General features: G+C 47.4%; 1 protein-coding gene across 1 annotated transcript in view; it reads left to right on the forward strand.

The window, feature by feature from the left end:
• The window catches only part of LRRC20 (leucine rich repeat containing 20), a 161,433-nt gene extending 150,597 nt beyond the window's left edge, over positions 1 to 10,836 (forward strand). Inside the window, exon 4 of the mRNA XM_019538556.1 lies at positions 9,910 to 10,836. Within this exon, the coding sequence (XP_019394101.1) occupies positions 9,910 to 10,067 (158 nt within the window). The 3' untranslated portion in view covers positions 10,068 to 10,836. The remainder of the gene's footprint in view (positions 1 to 9,909) is intronic.
• The last annotated feature ends 299 nt before the right edge of the window (positions 10,837 to 11,135 follow it).

Genomic DNA, 11,135 nt, shown 5'->3' on the forward strand with positions numbered 1-11,135 from the left:
GCTGACACTGTAGCCATGGGGAGCATCTCATCATGCTTTGCAGTCTTCCTTAGTGTCACGCTCCAGCTGGACTCTGCCAGCTTTGCCCAGCAACAGATGCCGTCAGCACTCTCCTCACAATTTGGAAAGCCCCTATTTGGCTTGCTGCATGGCCGTGACCATGTGCTGGGGAAACCCCGTCCCCTGTGGAAAAAAATGCATGAACATTTTGGCGCGAATATGTGACCAATCAGGGCTTGAAACTGGGCTTGTCATCTGGCCTATAAAAGCTAGGGTTGAGTTTCCGCCCGGAGAGAAGCCAGAGCATCCACCGCTCAGTGGGTAGGCCTGGCCAGCTTCCCACGGCTTCTCCTGCCTCCGGAACCATAGGCAATCGTTTGTGCACTCGATCGTATCCGTTCGTTCATCGTCGTTTTCGATCTCGGATCCATCGTTCTGTTCCAAGTGTAACCTCCTGCGCAGCCACATCCACACCAGTGGTGCGTAAGTAAAAGAGCAAATAAAAATGTTCTAGAACCGTTACGAGTCCACGTCTCCCTCTCGCAAACTAACAACGGGATAGAACCCACCGGGGCAACAGTCACTACCTGGCTCGCGCGCCGCACACTTAGTTTGCCTGGCAACAGGTGGCAGTAGTGCATAAGGCAGCTCCAGTTGGCTGACCCAGACTGCCCATTGTCAACTTGTGTTTCCCTGCAATACATGGTAAGGATTGTGAAGTGGGCATGTTCTGCTCTGTGTTAGAGCAGCAGAGACCAACCAGTAAGGGGCATGCTGTCTTCCTGGGAGTGAGGGGGAATGTTGAAGGGCTAGGTTCTCTTAGACAAGCCACTGCATGTACAGATATTCACTTTCCCAGGAAAAACTCTCCTGGGAGTGATTTAACCCTAGTTGTTCCCATTTTTATCCTCAAATGGTCATGTTTACCATGGGAGAAAATACCTGAACATCTGTACACTTGAGGTTTTTCCTGGGAAATCTGACTCTCCCAGGAGAAATTCAATGTCTGTATGAGGCCTGAGTGACTCTGTAGCCTAGTGATTGGGTCACTGTCTTTGAGAGGTAGAAAACTTGTTTGATTCTGTGGGTGGTGCAGGTTCAAGTCAGCCCAGACAGAGGAGAAATTGAATTGCATCTTCCACATCCATGCATGTGCCCAAACCCTGGGTTTTGGGCAAAAGGGGTAGCAGCATTGCATGTGAATGCAGGCCTGAGTGGGAATCTAGGAAACAGGACTGAAAGGGACTTACCAAGTCATCAGGTTCAGTTGCTTGCTATCTTGTCATGTAATCTTTTACAAACTTGCCTCCATCTTGAAACCAGTTAGGTTTCGTGCCTCCACTCCTCATCCTGGATGGCTGTTCAGAAACTGACTCCAATTAGGAGTCTTCTTATAATTCCCTACCTAAATTCATTCTTAGGTAGTTTTATACCTTTTTGTTCTTGTGCCAGTATTATCCCTAAGTTTAAGAGCCTGTCTCCGTACTTGGTGTCCAATCCATGGTGCAGTTATAGAGAACTTGGCCTTCATTTTGGATGGCCAAAAACCAAAGTTCTGGTTCCTTTCACATGATAGCTTCTCATCCCCCTCCAGTCTTTCTGGTAACCCTTCTCTATATCTGTTCCAATTTGAATTTACCTATCTTGGATATAATTTATTAAAGTTGTACACTATATGCCAGACAGAGTCTTAACAGTGCATTGTAAAGTGGTCTTAATACTTCCTGAAGGCAGGGTAGATATGCCCCTTTGTAAACTAATCAAATAATAGAGAGAGAGAGCACAGGCTTTCGTAAGCCCAAGTTCACGTCATCAGATGCTGTGAAAGGACATGCAGAAAGCAGAGTATAAGATGGAGAAAGAAATTAGAATACAATAGATGAGGGATGGGGGAGAGAGAGAGAGAGAGAGATGCTCTCTTAATACTTCCTATCTCTGCTGGAAATACCGTGCCTGTTACATTCCAGATACATGATACTTGCCAGGTTCATTGATTTTTCTCCTTCTGAGTCACTTCCAGCTCATGAGCTCCCAGCTGTTTAAAATACTATTGTTGTTAGTCCCAAATGCATAATTTTGGACTTTCAAACTTTACACCTTTTCTACTATTTCATTTGTCAAGATGAATCTTTTCTTCATATATAATATTTTTATCCTACTCCATTTGGCAGTGCTTCATACTTTGTGCTGTTCGAAAACTTCATAAACATAATCCTACATTTTGTACTCAGATTATTAATGAATAATTTGAATAAGACTGCTCCAGACCAGCTTCCTCCAGTAAGCTCCATCTATACCAGTAGTTCTGCTTTCAGACCCATATGAGCCAGTTTCTTACCCATCTTACTATTCTTGTACTAATTCTGATCTTTTCCAACTGAAATGGTGCCAAATAGGAAGTTTAATTCAATATGTTACATTTCCCTTCTCTAAAAGAGAAATGGTTAACTTGTCGAAGAGATTGGGTTGGTCTGGTATAATCCATTTTTGTTAAATGCATTTTTCATTTTATTTCTGTTTGCCTCCATCTTCTTAATCATGCTAATCATTCTTCCTTTCAGAATTTGTTCCAAGGCCCTGTATGCTATTGAGATCAGATTAATGAGCTTGTAACTGATCAGATTACTTTCTTTTCCCTTCCTTAAATATAGGCACTTCATTTTCTCTTCTCCAGCCATAAAATACTGCCTTTGTTTTGACAGTGCCATTACAATCCTTGCTGCCAGATTTATTATTTCATTTGCCTGTTTTTTTCATGTGCCACTTTTTTGGCTTTATTGAAAGTGCTCAAACACAAAGAGTAATTTGAAGGAGGGAGTTAAATTTTAAAAAAAATTAAAAATCAAATCAAAGTGATTTGATTTTTTAAAAATGTTTTGCTTTCAGCAGGCCTCCTGAAAAAGCAATGTTTTGCATAGGCCTACCCACCAATTATAACACAACATAAATATACACTGCTATCTAGTTCTGTTAAAGCAAATCTAAACTGCATGATGTTAAAATACCAAAAGTCACTCAAAGGGTGGCTTCCACTGGTGATGTTACCAGTGAGTGGAGGTGGTAATAGGAGATTTAAAGAAAAAGCTCAACATAGTCATAGACTTTCTGGTCTGTATGTGTGATGGGGCAAGCTTTCACACCTGGTGCAAGCAGCAGCTTGCCTTCTGTCTATGGGCCAGCCACCCACCTCACTTGCCTGTCATACCTTGATATAATGGTATTGAGATGCTGATTAGGCAGGAGGCTGCCCATTTTGAACCCCTATGTTGCGGGGGATATCTGCAGTTCTGTTCCACCCCTACACTGCAACCCAGTCCTCACAGATGGCTTCCCAGGCAGCTAAACTCAGCCATACCCTTCACCCATTAGCTGTGGTCCCCTCTCTGGGACCTTTGGCTCCTCCTTAGGCCTTGGCCCCATCTCAGGCCAGTTGGGATCCTGAGCTTCTTTGCTCTGTGGGAATCCCTCACAGTGGGCCCATAGCCTTTTTTACCCCTCTCTGTATCCTGGCCCCAGCATGGGCCAGTTGGGTCCCTCGGGTCAGGTCTAAGTTGCTTGCCTGGCTTTCAGAGATCGAGGTCCCCCATTCCTGGCTCAGGTGCTTCACAAAGCATGCCTGGCCCCACAGGCTTATTCACCCCAGCAGGCTCAGGCACTTCGGGAAGCTTACCTGGCCTTCCCTGCATTATATAACCCACCCAAAGTTGGGGGCTGAGGTTAAGGCACTCCGACCCACTTTATACCAGGGAGGTGTGTACTCCTGGCATTTACGTGGGGACTACTGCACCACCTGCAACCGTATCAGGCCTTCCTGCCCCAGCAGGGTGCAGTTTTAGGTCATGCCCAGGACCAGTGAGGCCTCCAAGCCACCCCCATAGTCTCACCCTTACCTCCAAGGTGTTCCTGACAGAGGTCAGCAAAGCAGTGTTTCTCCTCTGCAGGCTGACCACAAACTACCCTCAGCTCAGAGAGGTGGGCCTTAAAATGGGCACCCTCATCAGGCACCTGCCCCTCCCTGGCCCAGTCTTTAAAGTAGAAGGTACCACCAGTGCCCTGCCACAGTATGCAGTACACTGATTGGTTGTGTTCTGTGACCTGATAGAATGCCGAGCAATGAATTCAGTTCCACCATGTGATTTTATTTTACCAAGCGCCTTCCATATGTTATTTAGCATATACATCCATAGTTGACATCTCTGTTAATTAAACAGTAATGTTGTCTGAATATTTTGGGTGACCTTTGCCTTATTATTATTGTGAAATATTTAAAAAGTATAGCTGCTTTTCTCAACTAAATTATCACACATTGGGCCTTTAATCACAGTGGGCGTGTCTGCATGAGACACTAGAAGCACAGTAAATTAATGCTGCTGCGCATTAGTGCATCATGGCAAAAGTCGTGGTAATGCACTAATGCTCTAAACTTTATTAAAAGTTTACTGCACAGTAGCACTGATTACAGGTACTAACTTAATGTACTGTAATTGAGGCACATTAATGCACGTGTAGACATGTCCATTGAGGATTGGTCTTTAGGATTTTAGTCCCAGCACTTGCAGTGACCTCATTTTTCAGGCCATTGCTTTGGGTAAGGAAAAATGATCAACGCAACTCATTCAAGAGCCTGTCAGTATCTATACATGAAATTTGTACTGTATGGGTTTACTGTGCAGTAATTTACTGTACAGTAAACCCACTCTGGACAAGTGTCTACATGTGCGGCCGTTTGGAAGCAGATCTGCTCCTCATGGCACTAGCCTGCTCCCAGCCTCCTGCCACTCCCCTGCAGCAGCCAAGGGGAGCCAGAGGCTCCAGCCACAGCTGCCTGGGGCCTCTTTAAAAGCCAGCCCTGTATGGTGCTCCCTGGCCACCTGTGTTTCTGGCCCAGAGCAGTTTGCAGCATGCTGGTACAGCCCCCTCCAACTCTGTCTGCAGATCCTAGGCCCACTGTGCGATGGCTGCTCCACCCCAGGCCCCAGGAGCAACAGCACACACCCTGGGCACCCTGCTTGCCATGCTTTGCTGCCTGGCCCAGGTTGGCCTCAGCCCCCTGCCTTTCCCCCTATGGTGTGTAGTTGTGTAACCAGGCTCATTGCGGTGTCTGAGGCCCCCTGCCATGCTGACACCACCCAGCTCCTGGGCTGCTACCCAGACCCCAGCAGGAACAGTGATGATGCACATGTGGATGCTGCCACCAGTGCCATCTATGAGCTCTTGGCGCTCCAGCCCCGCTGCCTGTGGGCCTGCCTGGCCAGGCAAGTCTGGTGCTGCATGTCATCCAGCACACCTGGAATGATGAGCAGTGGCTGGAGTCCTTTCAGATGACCCGGGCCACTTTCCAGGAGCTCCTTGATCAGCTCCACGCACACCTGGAAAGGCAGGCCATCACCATGCAGCTGCTCCTCTATGCGGAGATCCAGCTGGCTGTTGCTCTGCTCAAGCTGGCCACACCTGCCAGCCTGTGCTACATTAGCCATTTTTTCAAAATGGGCAAGGCAGCCACCAGGAAGGCTGCCCTGGAGGTCTGTGGCACCCTCCAGGACGTGCTGGGGCACACCTTGCTCTGGGTACATGACCCCCTGGAGGTGGTGGTGGGGTTCCCAGTGCACTGGGGCCCTGAGTGGGAACCATATCCCTGTCAGCTGCCTGCCCTGCACCAACTGCCCTTACCACAAGTGGCAGGGCTTTCATTCGGTCAAGCTGCAGGCCATTGTTGACCACCATGGCACCTTCACCAGTGTGAGCACTGGCTCAGCTGGCAATGCCCACAATGTCCATATCTTGCAGAACTCCACCCTCCCAGCCTTGGTGGAGAACAGACACTACATACCACAGGTGCTGGACCTCCAGCTGGGCAAGGTGGCAGTCCTGCCAGTCCTCACTGGCGACCCCACCTATCTAGTCCTCCCCTGGCTCATGTAGCGCTACACCAGCCAGCTGGACCCCCTCCAGACACATTTCAACAGGTGCCTGGACCAGACATGAGCTGGTGGAGTGTGCCTTTGGCCACCTTAAGGGATGCTGGTGCACCCTCACTGCCTGCCTCATGGTCTTGGAAGCCAACATCCTTCAGGTCATCCTTGCAGCCTGTGTGCTGCTTAACATCTGTGAGACCCGGGCGGAGCTCTTTCACAAGGCTTAGGCTGAGGAGGCACAGTGGGCAGAGGACACCTGGCACCAGGAGCACCAGTGGCAGTGACAGGCCCCCACCACCAAGGTCCCAAGTGAGCCACAGGCATACCCAGCAGCGGTGACCAGGTCAACAGCTGTGAGAGGTGCTGGCAGACCACCTGCTCCTGTACTCCCTGCTGTAGGCCACCTGAATGGCCAGCCACGGATCTGAGCCTCACTGCACACCCCCAGCACCATGCTTACTGTGGAGAGTTTTCTGGAAAGCACTTTATTCTTTCCATCTGCAGGGGTGCCTTTGCCCTGCAGGCCACTCCTAGCTCAGGGGGCACAGATTGCTCAGTTAAGTTTTGCACTGCCTCCTACTTTCTTGCATGCTGTGGGGGGAAACTCCAGGGACCAGGAGAAGCTAGGCCAAGGCAGACAGGGAGGGGAGGCGTAGCAGGAATGCCTGGTGGCCCAAGTCTGCCCTGCTGGCGGCAATGTCATGTAGCTCCTGACAGGGTGCAGGGGTGCAGTGCCTGGCTGGCTAGGCAGGGGCCCCCTCTGGGGAGAAGCTGGAGTTCACAAGGGTAGGTGGTGCCATCCCTGGGCTGGCCTCCTGGGTGGGGCTGCATACCTGGAGTTGGTGGGGCAGGTGCTGGGCCAGGGTGCCAGAGCTGCTGGACAATGTGGGGTGGGGGAAGTAGGAGTGGGGGCCATGGTGGGATGTCTCATCGCTGCTGCCAGGCCTAGGTGGAGGCTCCAGCAGGCCACCCATGCTGGAGAACACAGCACAGCTCCCCCCAAGGTCCTGGGGCACAAGGGTATAGTCAAGTTGCCACATAAACGGCATGGTCCTGCAGGCAGCCCCTGACTGGCAGTTGTCGTTGGTGACGCGAACCCAGACTACCTGCAGGGCCTTGACCTTTATGAGGCACTGGCACGCTGAGTGATCATGCCCACACTCCAGGCCCTCACAGATGCGGGTGTTGGAGGGGCTGCCCCAGGTGAACTGGCTCTGGACCTCATCCTCACCCCACAGTACTATGAGGTCCACAGTCTCATCCTAGGACCAAGTTAGGCCCTCAAGAAGCAGCATGTGGCATTGGGAACAACCCCAGCGTGGCTTCCTTGATGGCCGTTAGGGGCTGTGGGTGAGAATTCGGGCCTGGGCAGGTGCCTACTATGCACAATGCAGCGGGTCCAGTGCTGGGGTTTGGGCAGGTTGTTGTGGCTGGCCAAGGGTCACTGCTACAGGACCCAGTGGCCAGAGGCAGGCAGCAGGTGGCACACGCCCTTGGGGTCACCACAGAGTTTTAAAGATCTGGCTGGGCCAGGCAATGAGCTGCCCCAGCCCAGGGGCTGAAGAATCTCTGGTCCCTGTGGCCCTGGGGCTAGCCTAAGGGTGGCCCCTTGTTGATGGGGCTTACCAGAAGCAAATTTGCTCCTAGTCAACATCTACATGTGTTCTTCTGTGCAGTTACTATGGCATGGTTAATTTGTTACTGTGCAATAGACTAATTGACTGCACAGTAAGTGCCTGCACGTGTAGACTTTGGTGCTTTACTGCAGAGTCAGTCAACTGTGCGGTAAAGTGTCTTGTGTAGATGCGCCCACTGTTGAGTAATATGAAATGCTCCATCTTGCATGAGTCTGATTTTTTTGTTTTTGCATCATTTCTAGTTCCTGCTGGCTCCAGGGAGTGAGATTTTTTATTTCTTAGAGTCTGCACTGCAGTTCATTTTCTTTTCAATTGCCTGAGAATCAGCACAGTTATGAGAACTCAGAAGTCAGAGGTTTACTAGTGTGAAAGCTGTAATATTTGGTTTGGTACAAATGACTTATTACATGCTACCTCATTTGCATGGCTCGTGACAAGAGAAAATCACAGCCTTATTGTGGGATGACGCACAAACCCAATATGGGACTCTTAATACCTTAATAGTGCAGTACATCACAGCCCAAGAAAATGACAGTGTTCATGTGAACTTCCATGTGGGTGGCTGCACTCAGAGGAGGATCTTGAGCCCTGGGAACCTGAAATGAGAGCACAGGCACTGGCAGCCACTTAAAACTTATTCTGCAGCTACTTGATTGTGTGTAACCTTTTCCCCACTTCACTATTACAGGTGCATACGCACATCTATATTTCCTGGCTCCTCTGTTTGCTGAATGTACGGCATTTTAATAGGTGTTTCCAACATGCCCCAGTAGAAAATCCCTGCTATGGGTACACCAGGTGCCACATTCAAGACCCTGCCTCAAGCAAACTACTTTCACTAACTGGCCTCCTGGGAGATCAGCTATGTTGACCACACATCCCAGAGCTGCCGTTCATTACCTTCTACTGGGGCAACTATACTAAGGCAGGGATGCAATTTAGTTAGTCTATAAGGTGCAAATGTACCCTACCTTCTGCTTGACTTCAGATTAATATGGCTAACTATCTCTCACAACCAGTACAGTCAGCTGGAATTATTGATGCTGCTCCTGGCATGTTGCATGGGACTGTGATCTGTCATCAGTAAATTACAGATTAAGTAGGCTGATGCTCTAAAGAGATAAGAAGAGGAATCTGTGAGCATAGGGACAAAGACTGCCGAGGTAGTAACGTATATCCAATAGTAATTCAGAGCTTCTTTCGTAAATACGGGGGGACATGGAATATAGCAGTGTCTGCCACTTCTCTGCTCTCTCTTCAGGCCACAATTCTTATTTAGGATTTCTTAGAATCAAATGAGATTAGGTATTACAGTGCCACAATACTGAAGGTTGGGAAGTCTTGGAAAAACAGAATTCATAAAAACATGTATCTGAATTATATCGTAAGTGAAGGAAAAGCAATACAACAATAGTTTACACTTCCCCCGAGCTTCACCTGGTAAGTGTGATCCAAAGAATCTGAGGCTTGAAACAGAAAAAAAAATGTGTTTCATTCTTTTGAGTTCTGCTTTGAACTGTTATGACCAGACAGGCTTTTGACACATATTGATGTTAAATCTTGAATCTGAACTATTCGTAATTGAAAAGATAGAAATATTATTTCTTTATTTTTTAATGAAAGCTTAGAAAGTGCAAACTGTGAATAGATGTCAGAATGGCAAGATCCATAATTTCCCATCCTGAAAAGTTTTCTCCTATTTGGGCTATTAACTTTCCTTTATTTCAGGAGGGGAAGAAAGGGATATGTTCTGTGTGTACTCCAGTGCAGCATGCAGAATCCCCTGATGCAGACTGAGAAATTGCTGAGTAGTTTAGTGAGCAGCCAATACATTTGAAGTTGATAAACTGTTTTTTCTCTCATAACTTAACATGGTCTTCCTCAGACTTTCCATACATAATTCACCTGTGTGCCAAGAAATGAGCATAGAAGAAATGTTTTTCTGAATGTAACAAATGTGAGAGAGCAAATGCTTACAATGAAAGCCTGACTAGGGCCTTACAATCGGTCCATTTTGCACACCAGGTACAGAAACCTGGGCCACTTCCTGTACCCATAATGAGTGTCTTTTATATTTTTGATACAACTAAATCCTTTTCTTATGAACAAGCAATAGAAATGGGAAGTGAAGTGCTACCAGATCTTCCCGAGACTCAGCCCTACAGCTTCAATGACTTGTGCAGTGCTCTTGTTTGCTCACTGTCTCATATTAGCTTCATCTTTTACCTCACAGGCTGGAAGTACCTAAAAAAATATTAATTATAATGTTGTTTAAATTCCAAAGCACCTGGTTAGCTGCTGTATGGTAATGCCCTCTAATCCGTATGTTTGTGTTCTGTGTGCTCTTCTTGTTCCAGATGTCCCTGTTGAAAAGCTTGCCTCAATGGAGTCCTTGCGGAGTGTGAACCTGAAGTTAAACCCTCTGAACGAGGAGGTCCGGGCGATTGCTAGGCCACTGATAAAATTTGACCTCCTGGTATCTCCAGAGGGTGCACAAGCTGCCCCTCAAGTCTGAAGCACTGACTTGGATGAATGGAGTTGGTGTGGCTTTGTTTGAAAATTGTTTTTTAAAAAGGGGAATGAGGGACTTCCCCAAACTGCATGACTTCTGCGGGTGTTTAGATATGAAGAGTAGTTTGGGCAGTGGGAGGAATCAGGTTTTTCAGAACTGATATTTCATTGATAGAGTGGATCCTGCTTAAAGGAACTCCTGTTAGTTCTTTCCTTGCAACTGTCTAAAATACACAGCACACTGAAATGCAGAGAGACCCTCTGACATGACATGATAAAGGAAGAAATCTGTGAAAAGATCAAACTTTCAGGGCTCAGAAAGGAACATGTAGTGCAGGAATAGGCCAGATAAGGAATCTTGCTTAACGGAATACATTTTCTACACAAAATAAATATTTGTTTGCACAGCAATGAATCTCTGGAAGTAGACACCTTCTAAAAGAATCACACCTACTGCAACAGAGATCAGTTTAATACCTGCACCACTCCTGCAGGTGCAGGTCTTATTATGCAGGTCAAAGCAAAATATTAGAGTGGAGGACTACTGAGTAGACATTAGTCCTGCAGGAAACGGCCAAGCATCCATTTACAACCGTTGCAACTCCAAGCTTATAATCCTTTTAAGGAGAATTGAAATCTTCCAAAGCTAATTTATTTTTAATTTTGATCAGTTTGATCTTAGTGGCTTTCCTGTAGGATAAGATCCAGCTCTTGTTCTACAGCAGAGGTTCTCAAACTGTGGTCCGCAGACCACCACTGGTCCGCGAGCTCCATTCAGGTGGTCTGCAGAAAGGTGCAGGAACAATCAAGAATATCTACTTGTAAGACTACTGATATTAAAATATGAGTTATTTGCTTCAGTTTGTAGAACAAAAAAAAGTTTACTAAGTGGTCTGCCAAGACCCTCAGCAATTTTCAAGTGGTCCACGAAAAAAACCCACTGGGAACCACTGTTCTACAGAATATACCAAATGGGCACCTCTGATTGGCAACACAAGATGGTAACACTTGATGTAGAGAAATGTTCATTTGCAACAGATTCTCTGTACTTAAGACAACTCTTTGCCTTTCT

Source organism: Crocodylus porosus, unplaced genomic scaffold, assembly GCF_001723895.1.
Source record: "Crocodylus porosus isolate Cpor-Errol unplaced genomic scaffold, CroPor_comp1, whole genome shotgun sequence".
Taxonomy (NCBI): Eukaryota; Metazoa; Chordata; order Crocodylia; family Crocodylidae; genus Crocodylus; species Crocodylus porosus.